Source organism: Zea mays, chromosome 8 (assembly GCF_902167145.1).
Source record: "Zea mays cultivar B73 chromosome 8, Zm-B73-REFERENCE-NAM-5.0, whole genome shotgun sequence".
Classification (NCBI taxonomy): domain Eukaryota; kingdom Viridiplantae; phylum Streptophyta; class Magnoliopsida; order Poales; family Poaceae; genus Zea; species Zea mays.
This window is the reverse complement of record NC_050103.1, coordinates 4486975-4511619: the sequence shown is the minus strand read 5'-3', so window position 1 is coordinate 4511619 and position 24645 is coordinate 4486975. Positions and strand designations below refer to the sequence as shown.

General features: G+C 46.3%; 1 protein-coding gene across 2 annotated transcripts; it reads right to left on the bottom strand.

Annotated features, from left to right (window-relative positions):
- Window positions 1–18431: 18431 nt before the first annotated feature.
- Window positions 18432–24225, bottom strand: LOC100381878 (uncharacterized). Of its 2 annotated transcripts, XM_008656958.3 has the most exons (7): window positions 24070–24225; window positions 23804–23943; window positions 22714–22793; window positions 21061–21202; window positions 20455–20604; window positions 20158–20359; window positions 18432–18820 (listed from the first exon to the last, which is right to left on the bottom strand). In XM_008656958.3, exons 1-7 carry the CDS (start codon window positions 24149–24151, stop codon window positions 18717–18719), a joined length of 900 nt encoding a protein of 299 aa, XP_008655180.1. In that variant the 5' UTR covers window positions 24152–24225; the 3' UTR covers window positions 18432–18716. The 2 variants fall into 2 exon arrangements, with proteins under 2 accessions (XP_008655180.1, NP_001168132.1); NM_001174661.1 differs by lacking the exon at window positions 24070–24225 and having other exon boundaries at window positions 18464–18820; window positions 23804–24021.
- Between the last annotated feature and the right edge of the window lie 420 nt (window positions 24226–24645).

The window sequence follows — 24645 nt, the reverse complement described above, 5'->3', positions numbered from 1 at the left end:
CCTGGCCAGAGGCGAACTTGGTGGCGATGCCCATCAGCTCGCTCGCCCTGGTGGGGGTTTTGCGACCCAACTTGCTCACCAGGTCACGGCAAGTAGTGCCGGCAAGGAACGCGCCGATGACATCCGAGTCGGTGATGTTGGGCAGCTCGGTGCGCTGCTTCGAGAATCGCCGGATGTAGTCCCGGAGCGACTCTCCCGGCTGTTGCCGGCAGCTTTGAAGGTCCCAGGAATTCCCGGGGCGCACGTATGTGCCCTGGAAATTGCCGGCGAAGGCTTGGACCAAGTCGTCCCAGCCGGAGATCTGCCCCGGAGGCAGGTGCTCCAATCAGGCGCGAGCAGTGTCGGAGAGGAACAGGGGGAGGTTTCGGATGATGAGGTTGTCGTCGTCCGTTCCACCCAGTTGGCAGGCCAGGCGGTAGTCCGCGAGCCACAGTTCCGGTCTCGTTTCCCCCGAGTACTTCGTGATAGTAGTCGGGGGTCGGAACCGGGTCGGGAATGGCGCCCGTCGGATGGCCCGACTGAAGGCCTGCAGACCGGGTGGTTCGGGCGAGGGACTCCGATCCTCCCCGCTGTCGTAGCGCCCCCCACGCCTGGGGTGGTAGCCTCGGCGCACCCTTTCGTCGAGGTGGGCCCGACGGTCGCGTCGATGGTGCTCGTTGCCGAGGTGGCCCGGGGCCACAGGCGCGGTGTTGCGCGTGCGTCCGGTGTGGACCGAGGCTTCCCGCATGAATCGGGAAGTCGCGGCATGAGGTTCCGAGGGGTATCCCTGCCTTTGGGAGGCAGTGCTCTCGGCCCGTCGGGCCGCAGCGCCTTCCAGGAGATTCTTGAGCTCTCCCTGGATCCGCCGACCCTCGGTGGTTGATGGTTCCGGCATCGCGCGGAGGAGCATCGCTGCAGCTGCCAGGTTCTGACCAACCCCGCTGGATGCGGGCGGCGGCCTGACCCTGACATCGTTGGCGACGCGGTGCTGGAGACCTTGGGGCAGGTGACGTATTTCTCCGGCCGGGGGTTGGCCCGCCCATACCTGCCCGACGTCCCGTCGGATCGGCTCAAGCGCTCCTGTTCCCTCGTCGAGCCTAGCCTACGCCCCGCGGACTTGCTCGAGCTGTGGGTCGTGACCCCCCGCCGGAACGGGGACCACAGCTAGCTCCCGCGGGATGTCGGCGCGAGGCACCGGCCTAGGAAGATCACCGTCCATCGGCATGCCGAGATGGTTGCCTTCGGAGGGATCCCCTAGCTCGATGTGGAAACATTCGTGGCTTGGGCCGCAGCCCTCGTCGTCAAGGCTGCGGCTACCGTCGGAACAGTCGGAGAGGCAGTAGTCACATGCGGTCATGAAGTCCCGCATGGCACTGGGGTTGCCAAGTCCAGAGAAATCCCAACAGATGCTGGGATCGTCATCTTCCTTGGACCCAGAGGGCCCGTAGGTCGAGACGTCCATCAACCGGTCCCAAGGCGACCGCATATGAAACCCCAGTGGGGTTGCACTCGCCTCAATGAGAGCGCCCGCCAAAGCAAGGTTGCTAGGCGGGTTGAGGCCGAGTCGAAATGACGTAAGATGGGGATTAGTCAGTACCTTTTGGTCGACGCGGAGCGACATAGTCACATCGGGGACTGGTTGCGCCGTCATCTCAGGTACAAGGGCGACGTCCTGCAAGCTCTCCGCGAGCGCGCTGGCGTCGTCTTCTCGCTCGGGATCGGCGTGTCGCGGGGGGACGGCGCTTGCCTTCGTCTCGAACGCGAGGTCGACGCCCGGCGTGCCTTCCGTCGGGGCGTCGGGGGCGTCGATTCGCTCGACGGCCGACGAAGCGCGGCCTCCCGCTTGGCCTTGGTTGCCCCGCCTCCTCCTCCGTTGGTGGGGGAGAGGACGGAGCGAGCTCGAATGTCGTTCTTCCACCACGCGGGGAAGATGTCGTCGATTCCGCCGCCGACGGGCGGGTTGTCGGCCGCCATTGTCGTTGTCGCGCGGCGGTGGAAGGAGTATCATGTCGTAGCTGCCGTCGAAGGACATGAACTCAAGACTCCCGAAACGGAGCACCGTCCCGGGCCAGAGAGGTTGCTGGAGACTGCCCATCTGGAGCTTGACGGGAAGCTGTTCGTCAGCACGCAGCAGGCCCCTACCTGGCGCGCCAACTGTCGGCGTTTCGAGACCGGGGGGTCCCTAAGCCGACAAGTGAGTGTGCTGCGTGCCCCAGCCCAGATGGGTCGAGCGCGTGGGCGAGCGCGAAGGGGGGAGAGGCGAGGTGGCCGGAGACGGGCGTGAGAGAGGTGGAAGTCCCGCGGCCTTCGTGTTCGTCCCGCGCCCAGGTCGGGTGCGCTTGCAGTAGGGGGGTTACAAGCGTCCACGCCGGTGAGGGAAGCGAGCGGCCCCAAGAGAGCGCCTGTCCCGTCCTCGGTCCCACGCGGCCAACCCTCTCTAAGAAGGCCCTGGTCCTTCCTTTTATAGTCGTAAGGAGAGGATCCAGGTGTACAATGGGGGGTGTAGCAGAGTGCTACGTGTCTAGCGGAGGGAGAGCTAGCGCCCTAAGTACATGCCAATGTGGCAGTCGGAGAGATCTTGGCACCCTGCTGGCGTGATGTCGTGGCTGTCGGAGGAGCAACGGAGCTTGGCGGAAGGACAGCTGTCGGAGCGGTCGAGTCCTTGCTGACGTCCACCTGCTTCCGTAAGAGAGCTGAGAGCCGCCGCCGTCATAGAGCTTGGGAGGCGCCATCATTGCCTATCTGGCGGAGCTGGTCAGATGGGACACCGGTCTTGTTCTCTGCGGCCCGAGTCGGCTCGGGGTAGAGCGGTGATGGCGCTCCCTGTTGACGTGGCGGGCCCGCGCCCGAGGCCGGGCGACGTGGGGGCTCCTCCGAAGCTGGGGTCGAATCTGTCTTCCGTTGTCGAGGCCGAGTCCGAGCCCCTGGGTCGGGCGAGGCGGAAGTCGTTCGGCAGAGGCCAGGGCGGAGTCCGAGCCCTGGGGTCGGGCGAGGCGGAGTTCGTCGTCTTCCGGGGCCGAGCCCGAGTCCGAGCCCTGGGGTCGGGCGGAGCGGAAGTCGTTCGGCAGAGGCCAGGGCGGAGTCCGAGCCCTGGGGTCGGGCGAGGCGGAGTTCGTCGTCTTCCGGGGCCGAGCCCGAGTCCGAGCCTTGGGGTCGGGCGGAGCGGAGTTCGCCGTCTTCCGGGTCTTAGCCCGAGTCCGAGCCCTGGGTCGGGCGGAGCGGAGTTCGCCGTCTTCCGGGTCTTAGCCCGAGTCCGAGCCCTGGGGTCGGGCGGAGCGGAGTTCGCCGTCTTCCGGGTCTTAGCTCGAGTCCGAGCCCTAGGGTCAGGCGAAGCGGAGTTCGCCGTCTTCCGGGTCTTAGCCCGAGTCCGAGCCCTGGGTCGGGCGGAGCGGAGTTCGCCGTCTTCCGGGTCTTAGCCCGAGTCCGAGCCCTGGGTCGGGCGGAGCGGAGTTCGCCGTCTTCCGGGTCTTAGCCCGAGTCCGAGCCCTAGGGTCGGGCGGAGCGGAGTTCCCTATGGTGCCCCTGGCGAGGCCTGACTACATGTCAGACTCACTCTGTCGAGTGGCACCGCAGTCGGAGTGGCGCAGGCGGCGCTGTCCTTCTGTCAGACCGGTCAGTGGAGCAGCGGAGTGACGGCGGTCACTTCGGCTCTGCCGGGGGGCGCGCGTCAGGATATAGGTGTCAGGCCACCTTTGCGTTAAATGCCCCTGCAACTCGGTCAGTCGGTGCGGCGATTTAGTCAGGGTTGCTTCTTAGCGAAGCCAAGGCCTCGGGCGAGCCGGAGATGTGTCCACCGTTAAAAGGGGGGCCTCGGGCAAGACGGAAGTCCCTCGAGGTCGGCTGCCCGAGTCCGAGGCTAGGCTCGGGTGAAGCGTGATCGAGTCACTCGTATGGACTGATCCCTGACTTAATCGCACCCATCAGGCCTCTGCAGCTTTATGCTGATGGGGGTTACCAGCTGAGAATTAGGCGCCTTGAGGGTACCCCTAATTATGGTCCCCGACATATTGGGTATTAATTGGACATTATTATTAGGTGACTCAATAGATCCTACATGTCTCTTATGGGAAGGTGAATGAGGTTGTTTTGTTGGCCGATTGTAGGGACCGATCCTCTTTTTCACATATTTGGATAATAATCGATCAAAGGTTGGACCAACTTTGACTAGTCGTCCTGGCGCTTTAAATGCATTTGTCGTCCATATACCTATTTCTGGCCATCGTGTCTTGAAGGTATGTGGTTGTCGCTGCTTCTGGGTATTGTCGAACCATCCGCTAGACACGTTCGAACTGTCCAGTAGTGTCTTGGACCATCCACAGTACGCAGAACAGGGCGCTGCACTTGGCCACCCGACTGCGCCTGCCCCCTAGAGTTGGAGGTCGTGATGGTGATCTTCAATGTCTTCCCTCCCTTCGGGGTCTTCTCTGCAATCACTTTTCTGCGAGAATTTTTGTGTTTTCATGGGCCTCTCGTGGGTCACCGATGATGATCTTTTTGCCCTTGCCCTTATCAGTCGTATTAGGCCGAACTAGGACTTTTTATCGTCAAATTTGATCAAGTTCATTGGAAAGGGTTCTGTGTCCACCTGCATTTCTTGAAACTTCAATCGGCCCTCGTTGATGACCGATTGGACCTGTCTTCGAAATATATTACAATCATTAGTGGCATCAGAGAATGAATTATGCCACTTGCATTAAGCACGATGTTTAAGCTCGTTAGCAAGATAGATAGTATGATTTATTTTAATGTTGCCGCTTTTAAGTAACTCATCAAATATTTTGTCACATTTGCCAAAATTAAATGTAAATTTAACCTCTTCTTGTTGTTTCTTTTGAACCGGCTACATAAAGGAACAAATTGGAGATTTTGCTTACTTTGGCTAAACCATCTCATCGACGTACACTTATTGCGACTCATCATCTAAGCTAATCTAGTCACAACCTACTATATGGACGTTGTGACGAACCGTTTTAGCAGTATCTTTACTTCGGCTCTCGCAAGCCAAAGCCCTCCGGTGTAATTGAGCTAGCGTAAAAAATTGAATGCCTTCTTATATTTTTTAAATAATATCACATTCCATTAAAAGCTAATCATGTCAGCTGTTTTTCTGCAAGGTGAATTTGGAAACATCGGTTCCTTGTGTCCTGGAACCTCTGAATGTAGTCGTTAATCGATTCGTCCTTCCCCTGCCACAAAGCTACTAAGTCTACCAGGTCTAACTCATAATCACCGGAGAAAAAATGATCGTGAAATTTCTGCTCTAACCCCCCTGAAAAAATAGAGTGAGGAGGTAGCATGGTGTATCAAGCGAATGCAATTCCAGTTAGGGACAATGAAAATAAACGGGCATGGAACGATGGAACGTCTCTGTATCAACCAATTCTCCTAATTATGCTAGCAACTAGCATATGTGCCCATGCGTGCTCATACCTTGGTCACCCAAATTTTTTGCAAATTCGAGCATCCTTGTTCCCTAGGGATACAAGTGATAATCAAATCAGTTGTCATAAGGTTTTTGATATGATTGTCCCCTAGGGGTCATACTGACTACGAGCTTATCTCGGAACGCCCCAGCTATCTCTTCCCTTACTATGTCAATGGTGGTCAGTAGCAGTCCACCGACCCTTTGATCTATCAATGGTGTGGGTGTTTGGGTATTATGTTTCCTTCTTGCCTAGGGGTTTGGGTTCTGTGGGGCATTAATGCTTGCCCTAGGCGGCTCACATGGTTGGTCATACTTTTTCGGCCTCCTGGGGGCTAAAAAGTGTTCGCCCCCAGGTATCTGTGGGGTGATGCTATGATGTTGAAGAGTCATAGGGAGTAAGGGGAAGCTTGGTTGAGGCGGATGTATAGATGGGTGATGAAAACTAACATCATGTAACGTATATTCTGTGTCGGACAGTCCGGCGTAACGCACGGGCTGTCCGATCGTGTATGCGGACTGTCCAAGTGTGTAGGCGAACGGTCTGTATGTGTCTGTTAGAGTTTGCACGAAATACGGTGGCCCTGGTGCAAATTTCGGTGGTTCGGTTCGAAAAACGAGGCCGACCGTCGCTGGTACGGACGGTCCATGCTCATGCGTGGACGGTCCGACCGTGCGCAGATCGGTGGATTTACCCCTGATCTGTGTAGGAGGATGTGGTTGTTCAGGAGAGGTGTTCATCGACATCTCGTAAAGTGGTTGGAATTGATCGTGTCGATTTGCAGCCGATGAATCATGTGTATTTTCCTTAGTTTCAACCTCGTGCAAAGGGAAAATAGCAACAACGGATTTATCAAATGCCCGTGCTAGCCTCTTGTAATCATCTTGCATACCACTATTATTTGTTGCATCTATTCTTGTTATTCATCTATGTAAGGTCTAAGAACTTGGATTTCGTTTGGTCGGACGACCTTGTGATTCTTGTCCACCTTGTTCATCTATGTAAGATCTAAGAACAATTGTCTGTTGTCAGACGACCTTGTGATTCCTGTCCACCTTGAAGTTGGCCAGGAATTTGGTTTGTGCCTCCTTGATCAATTGTTCTTTGTGTTCCTCAAATTCATGTTGATCTTCGGCCGACAGAGTCTCCATATGCGGCTCGATGATGTTGCTGGGAGAGACATCAGAGTGATCCTTTGAACCGACCCTTGAGGGCCGATCTAATGGATCTTTACACCTTTCGAAGCAGAGTTTCCAAAAAGTGTGTTGGCGCCGATGTAGGCACCAACAACGCGGATGGTTCGCGGCCTAGGGCTGGACGGTCTGCGACTTGCGACAGGAGCAGGTTCTTCTCTGCGTCGAAGCCAGACGGTATGTGTCTGGTGTCCGGACGGTCCGAATGTGCGCAAACATGGCGGCGTTCGCCAACAATACCTGGATCTGACCCCCGAGAGGGACCCCGTCAGGAAGAATAGATCCTAGGTTTTGTCTTGGGATCGGTAGGCCATCCAAGATGCCTCCACACGGCATAGAGCCGAAGAGAGGTGAAATCAGGAATGAGAAGGCTAAGTTACTGCTACTCATAGGGCATGAAAAGTAGAAGAACGATAAATAGATTGATTGGTTTGATTGTTGATGGTTCAATTGGTCGTACCCCTTAAAATATATAAGTGGGGGCTGGACCCGTTCCTCAGCGTTCTTCAACAACTCTCACAAGTTAAGGATAAACATGCATGAAGAAAGGAGCTTAATTCGACTGATCTAATCCTATTACAGACTATCCACACCTATAGACGGACCGTCAGCAGGCCGGACCATCCGAGCCTTAGGGTCGGACTGTCCGGTCGTGCCCAATGCTATAAATGGTGCTCAACAAAAAGGGACCACGTGAAGCTGCTCTGGTCGGTCTACCTCTTGTAGTCCTGCTGCATCTGCAATATGGCGTGAGAGCAACTTCAAGAGTCTAAGGCCCTGTTTGGTTCTCTTAGTCACTAGACTAAATTTTAGTGACTAAAGTTTAATCGCTAAAGTACCTTGTTTGGTTTCAGTGACTAAACCGGACTAAAGAACATTAATTGCTGTGAATAATAACTAGTTTACCCCTATTAATTAATGGATGTTTGCTATAAGAAGAAAGTGGAGAGGACAAATAAGGTAAAAATACTACTTTAGTCCCTTTTAGTCACCCCCTTAGTGACTAAAGAACTAAAATTTAGTCATCCACTTTAGTCACTATGTTTGCTTCTTTAGAGACTAAAAGTGACTAAACTTTAGTCACTAAACTTTAGTCACCCTAAACCAAACGGGGTCTAAATATAATCTTAGCTAAATTTAGAGTTTTATGAGAAATCTAAAAATAGACAGTCTCGGTTAAACCAACAGACTCTCCAACTCTTGTCTATCAATTTTCAAATCACATTGCAATCGACCACGGGTGTTGAACGCACAGAAGTAGGCCCCTCGGCCGGCGTGACCATGGCTCCATTGGACCGCAACCAATCACGTCGTATGTGTTTATTAGGCAACGATTGTTATGCAAAGCGTACAAGTAAACCATCTGATCCATTAGATCATAATTCAACCGTAGGTCACATCTAACACTTAAACTCTTACACCATCAGCTCAATAATCTTTATAAAAAACCTCTAACAAACCATTGTTATATCTATAGTTGGATCATAATCTAATGGATCAAATAATTTGCTTGCACAGAATGACTGTTTGCATAACAATCGTTGCCGTTTATGTATAGCTTCAATGGAGTTACCAACGCACAGAAAAATCTTTCAGCTAGTACGAACACCGTTATTAGCACAGATCAAACAGTCTTGTAACACCCGGCTTTAAGGAACAAAGCCAGGTGCATCTCATACATGCGCCAAGAAGCCAACATATATAATAACAGAGTGTATAGAGATAAATGTCACAATAATCAGAGTATTTATTACATAGCGGAAGACTTATTACAAAATAAAAATAATGAGTATAAAACGAACTAAGGATCGTCGGCGCAGATGTCAACTGAGAAACGCCACCTAGATCAGATCATACTCCTCGCCTTGTGGCTCCTCCTGAACCACCTGTTCTTCTCCTGTGGGGGGTGTGAGACAGCAAGAGTGAGCTCACATACGTTCATCGCTCAACAAGTTGTGGGGAATAATGTGGCATGAACTCACCAAAGGTGGGAGTTCATGAAGTGTGAGGCTGATCAATGAAATAAAGGCTGAAGCTGAGCATTGCTTTTATAAGTTGGTCAAAATTTTATTAGCAGTTACTAAGTGTAAGTGAATACCAAACCATAGTAATAATAAGTAAAAGTAATAATAAAATAATCCCAAATGCAATGAAATGACAGGTTAAGTTTTAGTTTCATAGATTAATCATGTGAGTGTCCGAGCCGCTCATGACCGTGAGCACGGCTAGTATACTAGTTTTACACTCTGCAGAGGTTGCGCATCTTTACCCACAAGTCGTGTTACCCATTTGCCACGGAGTTGATCAGACTCCATACACCTCTACCAAGGAAGCGAGGCAGGGTACCACTACGAGGCCTTTACAAAGTTCCACTAGCTTCAGACTACCCGCTACAGTTTATAGGAAGCTCCAGTGCAGGGTTCTTGCCTGACCGCCATCGCAGCAAAATCAACCCAAGGACCTCCCTACACTGACCACTCCCCTACTGCCCTTGCCCCTTTCGGGTAAGGTAGCCCTCCACTAGCTTTCCTAGTTAATCAGCCAAGGGTGTCCCATTATACCCTTGTGGTAGCACTGTTTTCCCGGGTGGTTCTCCATGTTCCCATTAACATAATGATCTTATCATGAACATAAAATAATGAACATATAATAACAAGTATAAAAATGAGTGATGAATATCTCTATACCCAAATCCACATAAAGCAATAGCATGTACTACCCAAAAGTTTAGTAGTAAAACCAGTGGTGAAACAAGGTATAAAGATAGTCAAATCTAGGGTATCTTATTGGGTCCCAGCAAAATTATCCTATGCAGATCATTATGAATAATAAGAACATGAATGGGTAGAAGAGGTGATCAAGGGCACAACTTGCCTTCCACGAGCTCCTGCTCAGCAGTCTCTACTTGCTGAACTTCAGATTCCACAGTGGCTTGCTCGTCTACTCGCATCAACACAATACATACATAGCATAGCATAAATTAACATCACATCAAACATGTAAATAGGATATACAGTAATAAACTAGACATTAAAATAAGATCACAGGAACTGGAATCATTAAATTTGGAGGTATAGATTTTAAGTTATGGATTTTCTAAGGTTTTATGCATTTAATATAGGGTTAAGTGAGAAATAAATTTTAATGTGTATTTCATGTAAAAACAGTGGTACTATTTGATAGAGAATAATATTACAAAATTATAGGAACTGGAATGGTCCAATTTGGATCAAGTATGAATTTCCTACAATTAGAACAAGTTTCTGTAATTAAATTTGTACTAAAAATCTATTTTTAAATTAGTTTCTCTATTTTATCTGATCTCGGGACTGGGCCTCAAATCCTAGGAAGTGCAGGGGTTAGCTGGTAAAATATCCTAGACTCAGTGCGCAGCACAGGATGGACGGCGGGTTATTTTCTTGAAAACGCAGGGGCTCTTTAAGAAAAGTGCACGACGAAGGGGTATCCTGGATTGCCAGCCATCCGATCAACAATCGAGGGCTCGGATTAAATCGTGGGTGGTCATGAAGTTGTCATCCCCGACCCAATCCTAGCCGCCCGATCCTGAATCTACGGGTGAGATTTTAAGTGGGCGAGATTGACTAGGGACCGCTCGATCCAAACCCACGGCCCGGATCCATTCCTCGAAGCGGTACGTAGTCGTCTAATCCTGGCCGTTAGTTACGCGATCAACGAACAGGGGTCATCTTCTTTCTCACGCACTGAAACACGGCGGCGCTCTGGTCCCCAACGGCGGAGAGTTGGCCGGAGTTTGCCATCTCCGCGCACAAGCACCCAGACGCCAATTCCCTAGTGCTACACGTAAAGCGGAATAAGGCGATCTCGACTGAGGGCTCCTTACCGGATTTCACAGTGTGAAGAGCTCCGCCCACGGTGAGCGGCGGATCCACGACGATTGCGTCGCGCCGGTGAGAAATTAGCTCGCCCCGCCGCCGGATTCGCTCCGTCGAGCCCACGAACAGCCTCACCACACTCCTGCGATGTACCACACCCCGACTACGCGCCCAGATCGGCAAGGGGGAACGCTTGCCCCGGGCGGCGGCGACGGCTGGCTCTATTCCTTCTCTCTGCTACGGCGGTGGCGCGGTATGCGGTGTATGACACGGGGAGTGGAATACGGGGGAGGAAAGGGGTCTGCGCACGCACCATATGGACTAGCGAGTCCGCGCCGAGGGAGAAGAAGTCGGGATAGTGGTTGGAACGGCGCCCGCGAAGCGTGCGGAGCTCGCGGTGAGTTCGTGCGGTCGCAAGGGAGAGGAAAGCGCTGACAGGAGGGTCCCACATGTGAGTGGAACGGCGGAGCAAAGCAGGCGCGCGCGGGTGGGATCCGACCAGGGGGACCCACATGGAAGTGATCGACCGCGTGGGAGGTTGACTGCGTCGCGGGCTCAAGCTGTCGGCACCAACTAGTTAGCTGGGCCGCGCACACGAGAGAGGGAGATGAGAGATGGGCCGACTAGAACAGAATCAGCCCCAAGTGCCCATTTCCCCTCCTTTTTCTTTTCTATTTTTTTTCCTATTTTCAATTCCCAATTTGACTCTCAAGTATGGCTTTGAATTTTGTACTCAAATTAAAGATAGATTTTAATCCTACCAATGTGGTTGAGTTTATGTACTTATAAATTTTGTTTTATATTTTATATAATTTCTTTTCTTTTCTTTTTTTTGTGTCATTTCCAATTTCCCTAAGTTGTGCCTTTGGGATAAATCTAAATTCTCACATCATTATTATATTTTTATTAGTGTCACTTTTATACTTTTATTATATTTCAATGCACAAACAAAATCCAATATGATGCAATGATTTAATTGTTTCTTATTAAGGATTTACTCATTTTTTTAAACATGGTCAGTCACATGTGATGATAAATGGAGATGCACACACACATTCAAAGGAGACAATTCCTCCTTTAATTCTCCCTTACAATTTGAGTATTACAAATCCTACCCCCCTTAAAAATAATCTCGTCCTCGAGATTTAAGAAGATATAGGGAAAAGGTGGGGGAAGTCTATGCGAAGCTCTTCTTCTCTTTCCCAAGTTGCTTCATCTTCTCCGTGGTGACTCCATTGAACATTACACATTTTAATCACTTTATTCCTTGTAACTCGAGTCAAAGTGTCCAAAATCTTGATCGGGTACTCAACATAAGTCGGATCATCTTGAACACTGAGGCCCTCCAGTGGTAGGTGCTCCTCAGGTACCCTGAGGCACTTCTTTAGCTGAGACACATGAAATACATCATGTACATCTGATAGATGATCGGGTAGCTCTAGCTGATATGCAGCTTCTCCCACTCGCTTTAAGATCAAGAAAGGTCCAATAAAGCGAGGGGACAACTTTCCTTTAACTTTAAATCTCCTCATACCCCGGATCGGTGACACCTTCAGATACACGTGATCACCCTCCTTAAACTCTAGTAGTCTTCTCCTATTATCAGCATAGCTCTTTTGCCTGGATTGTGCAATTCTCAAATTTTCTCTTATCATTTGAACTTGTTCTTCTGCCTCTTGAATAAGCTCAGGCCCAAAGAACTGTCTTTCTCCAGTCTAATCCCAATATAGAGGGGTCCTGCATTTTCTGCCATATAGAGCCTCAAACGGTGACATCTTTAGACTAGCCTGGTAGCTATTATTATAAGAGAACTCAGCATAGGGTAAGCTCTTATCCCAACTTCCACCGTGCTGAAGGGCACATGCTCTCAACATATCTTCCAATACTTGATTAGTCCTTTCAGTCTGTCCATCAGTCTGAGGGTGATAAGATGTACTAAAATTCAACTTCGTACTCATATTCTCATGAAAGCTTCTCCAAAATCTTGAGGTAAACTGCGAACCTCGATCAGACACGATCTTCTTCGGTACTCCATGTAAACACACAATCCGAGCCATATATAACTCTGCTAGCTGAGAACCTTTATAAGTAGTCTTTACAGGAATAAAGTGAGTCACTTTAGTCAGTCTATCCACAATCACCCATATGGCATCATATCCTTTCTGGGTGCGAGGCAATCCAGTAATGAAATCCATACCAATCTCTTCCCATTTCCACTCGGGTATCTTCAGTGGATGCAATAGTCCAGCTGGCCTCTGGTGTTCAGCCTTAACTCTTTGACATACATCGCACATAGCCACATGTGCAGCTACATCTCTTTTCAATCCATACCACCAATACTTCTGTTTCAAATCCTAATACATCTTAGTACTACCAGGATGAATAGAATAGTCCGAGTCATGGGCATCCTTTAAAATAGTCTCTCGAAGGCTTTCAATATCAGGAACACATATCCTGTTCTTGAACCATACAGTACCTTGCTCATCCTCCGTGAATTCCGGAACTCGACCTTCTGTAATCAGATCCTTAATCTCTTGAATTTTAGCATCACCAACCTGACCTTTACGAATCTCTTGCTCCAAGGTAGGTTCCAACTCAATGGTAACTCCTTCAGTGTGAGTAACAATTCCCAGATTGAGTCTCTCAAAATCTTTTGCTAGTTCATCGGGTAGCTGGACAACAAAAGCAGAGTGAACATGCTCCTTCCGACTCAAGGCATCTGCAACCAAATTTGCCTTGCCTGGATGATAGTGAATCTCCAAATCATAATCCTTAATGAGCTCCAACCAACGGCGTTGCCTAAGGTTGAGATCCTTCTGAGTGAATATATACTTCAAACTCTTATGATCCGTATATACTTGGCACTTAGTTCCCATAATGTAGTGTCTCCAAATCTTAAGTGCATGCACAACTGCTGCCAGCTCTAAATCATGAGTGGGGTAGTTCAATTCATGTTTCCGCAACTGACGAGACGCATAGGCGATCATATGACCTTCTTGCATAAGCACACATCCAAATCCTTGGCCACATGCGTCACAATAGATATCAAATCCTTTCTGTAAGTCTGGCATTACCAACACCGGTGGAGACATCAATCTCTCCTTCAATTGATCAAAGCTTTCTTGGCATTTCTCATCCCACTTGAATTCTCTTCCTTTCTCCAAAAGCGATGTCATAGGCTTGGCAATTTTAGAGAACCCTTCAATGAATCTCCGATAATATCCTGCAAGCCCCAAGAAACTCCGAATCTCAGTAACTGTAGTGGGCACTCTCCACTCCATAATCTCCTTGACCTTAGCAGGATCCACTGCTATTCCTCCATTAGAAATAATATGTCCAAGAAATGGCACCTTGTCAATCCAAAACTCGCATTTACTGAACTTGGCATAGAGTTGATTATCTCTTAGCTTCTGTAGCACCATCCTCAGATGTTCCTCATGTTCACTCTCACTCTTGGAATAAATAAAAATATCGTCGATGAAAACCACGACGAATCTGTCCAAATCATGAACACCTTATTCTTCAAATCCATAAAATAAGCTGGTGCATTAACTAGTCCAAATGACATAACGGTGAACTCATATAAACCATATCGGGTCGAGAAATTCGTCTTGGGAATATCCGATCGCCTAATCTTCATTTGACGGTAACCCGATCGGAGATCAATCTTTGAGAATTCCCTTGCACCTCTCATCTGATCAAATAAATCCTCAATGCGGGGTAATGGACACTTGTTCTTCACAGTGACGTCGTTAAGGGACCTACAATCCACGCACATCCTTTGTGATCCATCTTTCTTCTGTACAAATGGTATCGGTACTCCCCAAGGTGAGGAACTCGAACAAATGTACCCAACCTCTTGTAATTCCATTAATTGCTTCTTAAGTTCCTTTAGTTCTTCAACCGGCATCCTGTATGGCCATTTGGGAGTAGGAGTAGTCTTAGGTAAGAGATCAATAGCGAACTCGGCTTCCCTATTTGGTGGCATCCTTGGTAACTCTTCTGGGAAGACATCCGAAAAATCCCTAACCACACGGATGTTGACACCAACAAACTTCTCATCTACTAAGAATGCCGCTAGTCTGGTGGCGGTAGTTACTACAATTCCAACTTCAAATCTTTCTCTTTTGGAACGGGTGAGTTCTACGGTTCCCTTAGCACGATGTATATACTGCCTTTGCCTTTCTTAACCATGACATACCAAGGATCATGTCTATAGTGCTCTCTTTTAACACTATAGGGGTAGCCCATCTTGGTTAGAAACACAGGGTGAGAAAGAAAGGATTGTAGACAAGGCGAGTAATTACGAGGAATGTTACTGCGGGGGATTTATTAGCTAAGTAGATTAGTGTGTTATCCACTCAAGCTAATACATTACCTTATGGTGGTACATGCTAAGATGCCCATATATAATATCTCAATCAATCAAAGAAGCAAATCAGACATTTATCATCAGAACAATCAAACAACATTTTTAAAGAAAATAGTTTTAAATTTTTGTCTTAGGTTCCCTATCTCTTACAAATATCTTAGTGGTAGGATTCCAAGGTGTGAAATCCATCTTGTCTTACAGTAGAAAAGATAAGATTAATCAGAGTAGAATAGCAAAAGGTGAGACAAGATCAAGATGAGATGAGTATAGAATGAGTCAGAGTAAGGTAAGTAGGAAAGGTTTGTCCATTTCTATCTAGGTCTCGTCCTACAGTCAACATTTCCTCTGATACCACTTCTGTAACACCCGGCTTTAAGGAACAAAGCCAGGTGCATCTCATACATGCGCCAAGAAGCCAACATATATAATAACAGAGTGTATAGAGATAAATGTCACAATAATCAGAGTGTTTATTACATAGCGGAAGACTTATTACAAAATAAAAATAATGAGTATAAAATGAACTAAGGATCGTCGGCGCAGATGTCAACTGAGAAACGCCACCTAGATCAGATCATACTCCTCGCCTTGTGGCTCCTCCTGAACCACATGTTCTTCTCTTGTGGGGGGTGTGAGACAGCAAGAGTGAGCTCACATACGTTCATCGCTCAACAAATTGTGGGGAATAATGTGGCATGAACTCACCAAAGGTGGGAGTTCATGAAGTGTGAGGCTGATCAATGAAATAAAGGCTGAAGTTGAGCATTGCTTTTATAAGTTGGTCAAAATTTTATTAGCAGTTACTAAGTGTAAGTGAATACCAAACCATAGTAATAATAAGTAAAAGTAATAATAAAATAATCTCAAATGCAATGAAATGACAGGTTAAGTTTTAGTTTCATAGATTAATCATGTGAGTGTCTGAGCCGCTCATGACCGTGAGCACGGCTAGTATACCAGTTTTACACTCTGCAGAGGTTGCGCATCTTTACCCACAAGTCGTGTTACCCATTTGCCACGGAGTTGATCAGACTCCATACACCTCTACCAAGGAAGCGAGGCAGGGTACCACTACGAGGCCTTTACAAAGTTCCACTAGCTTCAGACTACCCGCTACAGTTTATAGGAAGCTCCAGTGCAGGGTTCTTGCCTGACCGCCATCGCAGCAAAATCAACCCAAGGACCTCCCTACACTGACCACTCCCCTACTGCCCTTGCCCCTTTCGGGTAAGGTAGCCCTCCACTAGCTTTCCTAGTTAATCAGCCAAGGGCGTCCCATTATACCCTTGTGGTAGCACTGTTTTCCCGGGTGGTTCTCCATGTTCCCATTAACATAATGATCTTATCATGAACATAAAATAATGAACATATAATAACAAGTATAAAAATGAGTGATGAATATCTCTATACCCAAATCCACATAAAGCAATAGCATGTACTACCCAAAAGTTTAGTAGTAAAACCAGTGGTGAAACAAGGTATAAAGATAGTCAAATCTAGGGTATCCTATTGGGTCCCAGCAAAATTATCCTATGCAGATCATTATGAATAATAAGAACATGAATGGGTAGAAGAGGTGATCAAGGGCACAACTTGCCTTCCACGAGCTCCTGCTCAGCAGTCTCTACTTGCTGAACTTCAGATTCCACAGTGGCTTGCTCGTCTACTCGCATCAACACAATACATACATAGCATAGCATAAATTAACATCACATCAAACATGTAAATAGGATATACAGTAATAAACTAGACATTAAAATAAGATCACAGGAACTGGAATCATTAAATTTGGAGGTATAGATTTTAAGTTATGGATTTTCTAAGGTTTTATGCATTTAATATAGGGTTAAGTGAGAAATAAATTTTAATGTGTATTTCATGTAAAAACAGTGGTACTATTTGATAGAGAATAATATTACAAAATTATAGGAACTGGAATGGTCCAATTTGGATCAAGTATGAATTTCCTACAATTAGAACAAGTTTCTGTAATTAAATTTGTACTAAAATCTATTTTTAAATTAGTTTCTCTATTTTATCTGATCTCGGGACTGGGCCTCAAATCCTAGGAAGTGCAGGGGTTAGCTGGTAAAATATCCTAGACTCAGTGCGCAGCACAGGATGGACGGCGGGTTATTTTCTTGAAAACGCAGGGGCTCTTTAAGAAAAGTGCACGACGAAGGGGTATCCTGGATTGCCAGCCATCCGATCAACAATCGAGGGCTCGGATTAAATCGTGGGTGGTCATGAAGTTGTCATCCCCGACCCAATCCTAGCCGCCCGATCCTGAATCTACGGGTGAGATTTTAAGTGGGCGAGATTGACTAGGGACCGCTCGATCCAAACCCACGGCCCGGATCCATTCCTCGAAGCAGTACGTAGTCGTCTAATCCTGGCCGTTAGTTACGCGATCAACGAACAGGGGTCATCTTCTTTCTCACGCACTGAAACACGGCGGCGCTCTGGTCCCCAACGGCAGAGAGTTGGCCGGAGTTTGCCATCTCCGCGCACAAGCACCCAGACGCCAATTCCCTAGTGCTACACGTAAAGCGGAATAAGGCGATCTCGACGGAGGGCTCCTTACCGGATTTCACAGTGTGAAGAGCTCCGCCCACGGTGAGCGGCGGATCCACGACGATTGCGTCGCGCCGGTGAGAAATTAGCTCGCCCCGCCGCCGGATTCGCTCCGTCGAGCCCACGAACAGCCTCACCACACTCCTGCGATGTACCACACCCCGACTACGCGCCCAGATCGGCAAGGGGGAACGCTTGCCCCGGGCGGCGGCGACGGCTGGCTCTATTCCTTCTCTCTGCTACGGCGGTGGCGCGGTATGCGGTGTATGACACGGGGAGTGGAATACGGGGGAGGAAAGGGGTCTGCGCACGCACCATATGGACTAGCGAGTCCGCGCCGAGGGAGAAGAAGTCGGGATAGTGGTTGGAACGGCGCCCGCGAAGCGTGCGGAGCTCGCGGTGAGTTCGTGCGGTCGCAAGGGAGAGGAAAGCGCTGACAGGAGGGTCCCACATGTGAGTGGAACGGCGGAGCAAAGCAGGCGCGCGCGGGTGGGATCCGACCAGGGGGACCCACATGGAAGTGATCGACCGCGTGGGAGGTTGACTGCGTCGCGGGCTCAAGCTGTCGGCACCAACTAGTTAGCTGGGCCGCGCACACGAGAGAGGGAGATGAGAGATGGGCCGACTAGAACAGAATCAGCCCCAAGTGCCCATTTCCCCTCCTTTTTCTTTTCTATTTTTTTTTTCCTATTTTCAATTCTCAATTTGACTCTCAAGTATGGCTTTGAATTTTGTACTCAACTTAAAGATAGATTTTAATCCTACCAATGTGGTTGAGTTTATGTACTTATAAATTTTGTTTTATATTTTATATAATTTCTTTTCTTTTCTTTTTTTTTTGTGTCATTTCCAATTTCCCTAAGTTGTGCCTTTGGGATAAATCTAAATTCTCACATCATTATTATATTTTTATTAGTGTCACTTTTATACTTTTATTATATTTCAATGCACAAACAAAATCCAATATGATGCAATGATTTAATTGTTTCTTATTAAGGATTTACTCATTTTTTTAAACATGGTCAGTCACATGTGATGATAAATGGAGATGCACACACACATTCAAAGGAGACAATTCCTCCTTTAATTCTCCCTTACAATTTGAGTATTACAAGTCTGCACCATAAAAAGGTTGTATTGCAACATGATTCTCCCGGATTACCACGTTGGGGCTTAGATTTACAGACTTCAAGATGTGCAACATAAACTGGCGATAAAATCAAACACCCAACTGTGGACCTAAGAGTAGCCTTGACACAACCGCTCTCCTTAAATTGATCTAAGCTCCTTTAACACTCAGTTAGTTCTTGCTTCAAAACATTCATTGATCAAAGTCCGGGGCACCAAAATAAGAATAGCCTGGATCTGCTGATGATTCTAGCAGAGGAATGTACTCTGAACCTCTCACATGAACACTGAAGCAAGCTGAAACACAAGCATATGCAAAAGTTAAATGTTTCTCAGCATGTAATGACTATCTGTTTAAAAAAATGCCAGCAATTGAACTAATCAAATCAAGAATAGATAGAGCACAATACTAACAAACTGGAAACACATGCCTAACACGAAAGTATCACAGATATGAATATCTTTCAGAAAAGAAAGCAGAAATATGGGCATCTGTCAAAAAAGCTAGCAGAAATGTGTGCATCTTTTAAAAAATATAGCAGACTATGGGCGTCTTTAAGGACACAAAATGTTACATTTCAAATATTTCATATTTGGTTACTAGTCATATTACAAAAGACCAGGTATCATAACAGAAGGTAGTGACTAGGATAGTAGGATAGCACTTACCAACAAGAACATAGTGCAAATATGTTCTCAGAAATTTAAGCATGTGAGGTAACTACATATGAACCATTGAAGAATTTAAAACAGCAGAAGACAGAAATATGTTCAATCACAAATTATAAACATGTTCATGGAGGTAACTCGTGATGTGGGAAATAATTTCCTATCATTATTGTCAAGTGCTGCATTTATATGACTAAAATAATTTTCTTCATTGGGCACAATGACTGATTGAGGACACATGAATTTAAGGAGGCAGCAAAACTAGTACACGTCATGTTGCGCATTTTCTACCATACACGTGCACAAGTCTAAAAACATCAAATAAAAAGATGAGAGACAATTATATATACCACACCTCCTGCTGGGAACAAGCCACTAAAAGCAGCTATTTCAGGAATGTGCACAAAAAAAAAACATTTCACTCAGCTTCTCTTATTATTAATATATAAGTCAGCATCAATATCAGGTCTTGTATTCCTAGTGATATGGGACTAGTGCATATCTCGACCTGCAGAGGGTAAGACAGTCCCCGAACATTATATTAAGAATAAGACCTTCTCACGCAGGTCAAAAACCCCCGAACTCCTGCTCCACCCATACACAACGGCACCGTAGCCCATGTGAGAACACGACCACGACTGGGACCACGACCGGCCTTACACATGTGCTTTGGTGTGGGACAGACGAGGTGATTTTTTAACCACAGCCTAAAATTCGCTCCCACAGAGAGTCAAACTCAGGACCCGAGGAGTGATACTCAGACAACCTAACCAACTCGGCTAGAGGCCCTTCCGTGGACTAGTGCATATCAAACAGATCAAAAGCTACATAATATGCCATGCAATTGAAAGCAAAACATATTTTTCATCTTTTAGTTGAGGCATGCCTGAAGTTTTCTGGTTGGTTCTAGTCTTAGACGAGTGAATAAAAAATATTAACTCTACCAGGCATCAATGAAATAATACCATTCTCAATTTTTACTACACTTTGCAGCATGACCTCCATTTTCTTCTTCATCTCACTATTGTCATCCATTAAAGGCACCACAAGGGTCAGCTCCCTGTAAATATCCCGCACAAAAGCACAGATAGTTTTTGCATATTCAACTTCCCCATCAGATATACGGCCTATTGCGAGCCTCATAAGCTCTCCGGACAAATCAGCAACCTAAGGCATGAAAAGTGCAGAACTATTAATGAATTCAAACAAAACAATATTCATAGATATTGAGAATTGAATTATAGATGTGCAGGTGTATTTACCCCTAAAAGATAGTCAAGCACATTTAACTGTAAGGGCTCAACAGATTGACCACTTAGTGCTAGTAAAGAATCATTGATTTCAGCAAGGCTTAATAGAGTGCCAGTCTTGCAAAATCTACAGAGTGTTGCAGCTTCGACATATTCTTGTACCTGCAATGGTCAATGGCAAACATATCAGATCTATTACAATTTAGAGTGCAGTGCACTGCCGGTCCTCCAACTTACCTTGGAGTGTCACCTACGTCCCCAAACTTAAAATGTACATCTAGATACCAAAACTTACTAATTGTGTTGTGAGGTCTAAATCACCATAACTTGAGTTAATCTGCCGATGGGGCGTACTGGTTGAGGAATGATGGGGCACCAACATGTGTGCCATGCCGGTAGGGAAGAGAGATGAAACCAGCATGTGGGCTCCACATTTTTATGCCATGTCATCATGCAATCAACTTGCCACACAGACAGTTAATTCTAGTTTTGGTGATTTGGACCTCATGCAACAAGATTAGTAAGTTTAGGAACCTGAATGCGCATTATGGAAGTACAGGGGGTGCATTTGACTCTACAATCTATAAACAAATGTAGAATAGTAAGGTTAGTACTAACACCAAAGGTGTAGGCTCTTCTGAGTTTCCAGAAGTCAGTTCCTTGTAATTCTTTTACTAGTTTTGCAATGTATTGATTAACAACTGCAGCAAGATCATTTTCTGCCTTCGAGAGAACTTCGTCCCTGTTAACTTTCGTGATTCTGAAACAAATAATCGGTATATGAAGACAATGAACTCTACATCAAAGAAACCAGTAAAACACTTGGACTATTCGGTTATGAAGCCATGGTAAAGAACATCCTTGGCATGGTATCAGCACTCAGAAACATAGACAATCTCAACATTTAAGGACGCTTACACATGGCCAACTCAGTGTTCACAGCTGATTTTTTTAGTATAGCATCAAATAATTCACATTATCACAGGAATTACAATTAACGGAAACATGCTGTGTAGTGAAAGTTGACTTTAAGCAGAAATTGATTTTTGATCATCAACATTTGACAAAAACTAATGATCCAAACAGATTAATTAATGTGTATTTCTTGATTCAGTAAGACTTATCAGCATGGGATAGGTTTTTGTAAACCCATGTTTGGCAAACCAGTATATAGGGAACAACTCCAATGCTTGTGCTACCATATGCTTGGGTGCTACTGTGCTACCAATGAATGGCAACACCACTAAAAAGTAAAGGGCAGACCTGGTGACAGAGGCTCCCATATGATTACAATGTGGGATAGGCTTTCCTCCTGCAAATGCAGAGGGGCCATTTCAAGGCCACGACCTGGTGACTCAGTGAGACAACTCTCACTCTCACCACTGCACCAAGCTTGAGGCTATGGCCAACAGATTGTGCATATGGCCGTGCAAAACATTGTTTTGCACTATAGACTACATTGAGTGAAGTTTGAAATGAGAGATGATAATGAGTAAGCTGTTGGACAGCTGGGGATAGCATAAGAGGTTGCTTTGAACTCGTGACCTAGTGATTCGGTGAGGCAACTCTCACCACTGCATCAGGACTGAGAGGCTGCTTCGAACATGTGACCTAGTGACTCAGTAAGACAGCTCTCACCACTAAAAAGTGCACCAAAAGATTCTAACAGCTATTTGAATGGACAGATATTATCATCATTTAACATCATGCAAATTTTGAGGTTGAACAAACAACATTTGCTCGGAGAAAAGAAAAAAGATAAAACAGCTTGTGAATAGTAGTAAATTGTGTGTTCAGATATTACCAGTTGCAACCTCAAACTGCAACCGTTTACATGCTGCTTTTTATTCGCATCCACAAAATTTTAATTCAATCTCAAACTTTGCCTGATTGTTGTTGATGATATGATCTGTCCATTCACATTTTTGTAGATTTTTTATGCCGGGTGTTACCATGCAAGTGTGACTAACAAGATATACCTATTCATTAACAAATTTCAGAGTGATCAAATGGCTAGACAATCAGAATCTCTGCCAACGAAAATTACATAAAGCTTCTTTACTTTTCCCACACAGAACACCAAAAAGCGGGCAGTATAATGTTTAATACTCAAATTGATAATTGCATGGAGAGATCTATGACTCTGAGGATCACAATCTGCCATTAAGAAGTATGTCCCTTTCTCGTCCTTTTTGCAAAATATAAAGTAATGCAGCAGCAGAATTGCTAAATGTGAAATCAAGCAGAGGTACAAAGCCCTACACTGCTTACCTGTGGACCTGAAAGATGACCTTTTTGCTGTTCATTGTAATATCCCGACTAGCTTTCACAAGCCTTTCTCTCTTGTCATTCTACAGTAAACAGAGAGAAAATATTACAAACATTGATAATTTACACAATAATAGCGAACATACTATGTGATAATGATTTCGGATTGTAAAAGAAGGAAAGGCTTTGACGAAAAAACGAGTGTGACCCTGTCAATGTCAGTTAAGTTTTATGGGAACAACGGGGACATAGCATCCCCACCTGCTATATTACCATAGAATCCGGGCTGACCGGTGGTGGTAACAGATAACGGGGCGCTGTTGCATTGTCATGGCACCAATTAAAGAAGCCATGAGGCCTTTTACAGGGATAAGTAAGCATTCGAAGAATATCGGTTATAATATAAAAGTGACCCGCCTAATCCAAAACACGCCTTCGTAGTAAGGGCATGTTTGGTTCTCGGACTCTGGCACTCTGCCTAAGGTTAGTTGGCTAAATTGAAGAAACCTTAGGCAGAAAAAGACAGGTAACCTGTGGCATGTTAGGCAGCGAACTAAACAGACCCCAATTCCTCCAAACACCTAGCGCACATTAGACTGTCTCCAGCAACGTCCTCTATATACATCCTCTATATTCGTCCTTTACAGTCTTCTCTAAAAGATTTCATCTCCTATATCTACTTTCTCTCCAACAACGTCCTCTAAATCACGTCCTCTATATGTAAATACCTATATTAAAGACATTTTTAATTTTTTAATTTTTGTACATACGTATTTGTCATACTCTTAAATGTATTGTACATATTTTAGTTTTATTAAACCGGTTGTTTAAAGTATTCAAATAGATAGAGAACCGTTTAGAGAAACTCTACATATAGAGGATCCAACAGCGTTCTCTAAATTTAGAGGACCGTTTAGAGGACGTTGCTGGAGGGGTAGAGGACGTCCTCGTCCTCTAAATTTAGGGTACAGAACCCTTTAGAGGGTCTTGTTGGAGCCAGCCTTAGACCCTGGCAGCTAATTTCCCGCAACCTTACTCTTTGAGTTTGAGCGCATAGCGCAGGACAAAAAGAAAGCTCGAGAAGCGAAAGTACCAGGGTGTTGAGGTACTCGGCGTGCTTGGCGAACTCCGCCTTCATCGCGGGGCAGCCACTAGAGGCTGGGGGATTCGGCACTGCAGCGGCGTCTGTGGCCATCGCCCTGAGCCTCTTGGGCGCCGACCCGGACAGGGGAGCTGGAAAGAGCAGAGAAAAAAGTGAGTGCGAAGAAGGGGGACGGGCAAAGGAGGGGGAGGAGATGGAGTAGGAATGAGGTTGGGGGCTTCAGACATGCGAAGGACTGGGGAGCAGGAGGATTTTACCGGATTGCTGGGGCGCCGCCATTGAGAGGAAGGAGGCGAAGCGCAGGTGGCCGAAGTGACGGCAAACGCGCAGAAGCACCATCTGGCCTGTGTCCCCGTTTTGACAGTTGGCTTTGGCAGGGTTTTGGGTATAGGGCTTTTGGGCTACTCGAGTTCTAAATCAGAATAGTCAATAGGACCGATATCCGTTAAATCAATGGTGAATTTCTTTATCAGGGCTAGTTTAGAAACTACATTTTTCAAGTGATTTCTATTTTTCTAAAAAAAATGAACTAATTTTCCTTAGGAAAATGAAAATTTCTTGAGGAAATAGGGTTTTCAAACTGACCCTTAGGGAATCCTATTTTCCCAATAAATTTTTATTTTTCCAATTATTTTTTTTGGTAAAACAGAAATCTCTTGAAAAAAATAAAGTTTCTAAACTAGCCATTAAAGTTAAGGTATGGAAAGTTTTTTAATCCCCATAGATATAGATTTAGTAGAAAATTTTCCTCGTTAGATATGTGGGTATGGATACGGGAAACAGAATCTAAATCCAATTATTCACGGGTAATATTTATCTAATAAAATTAGGTG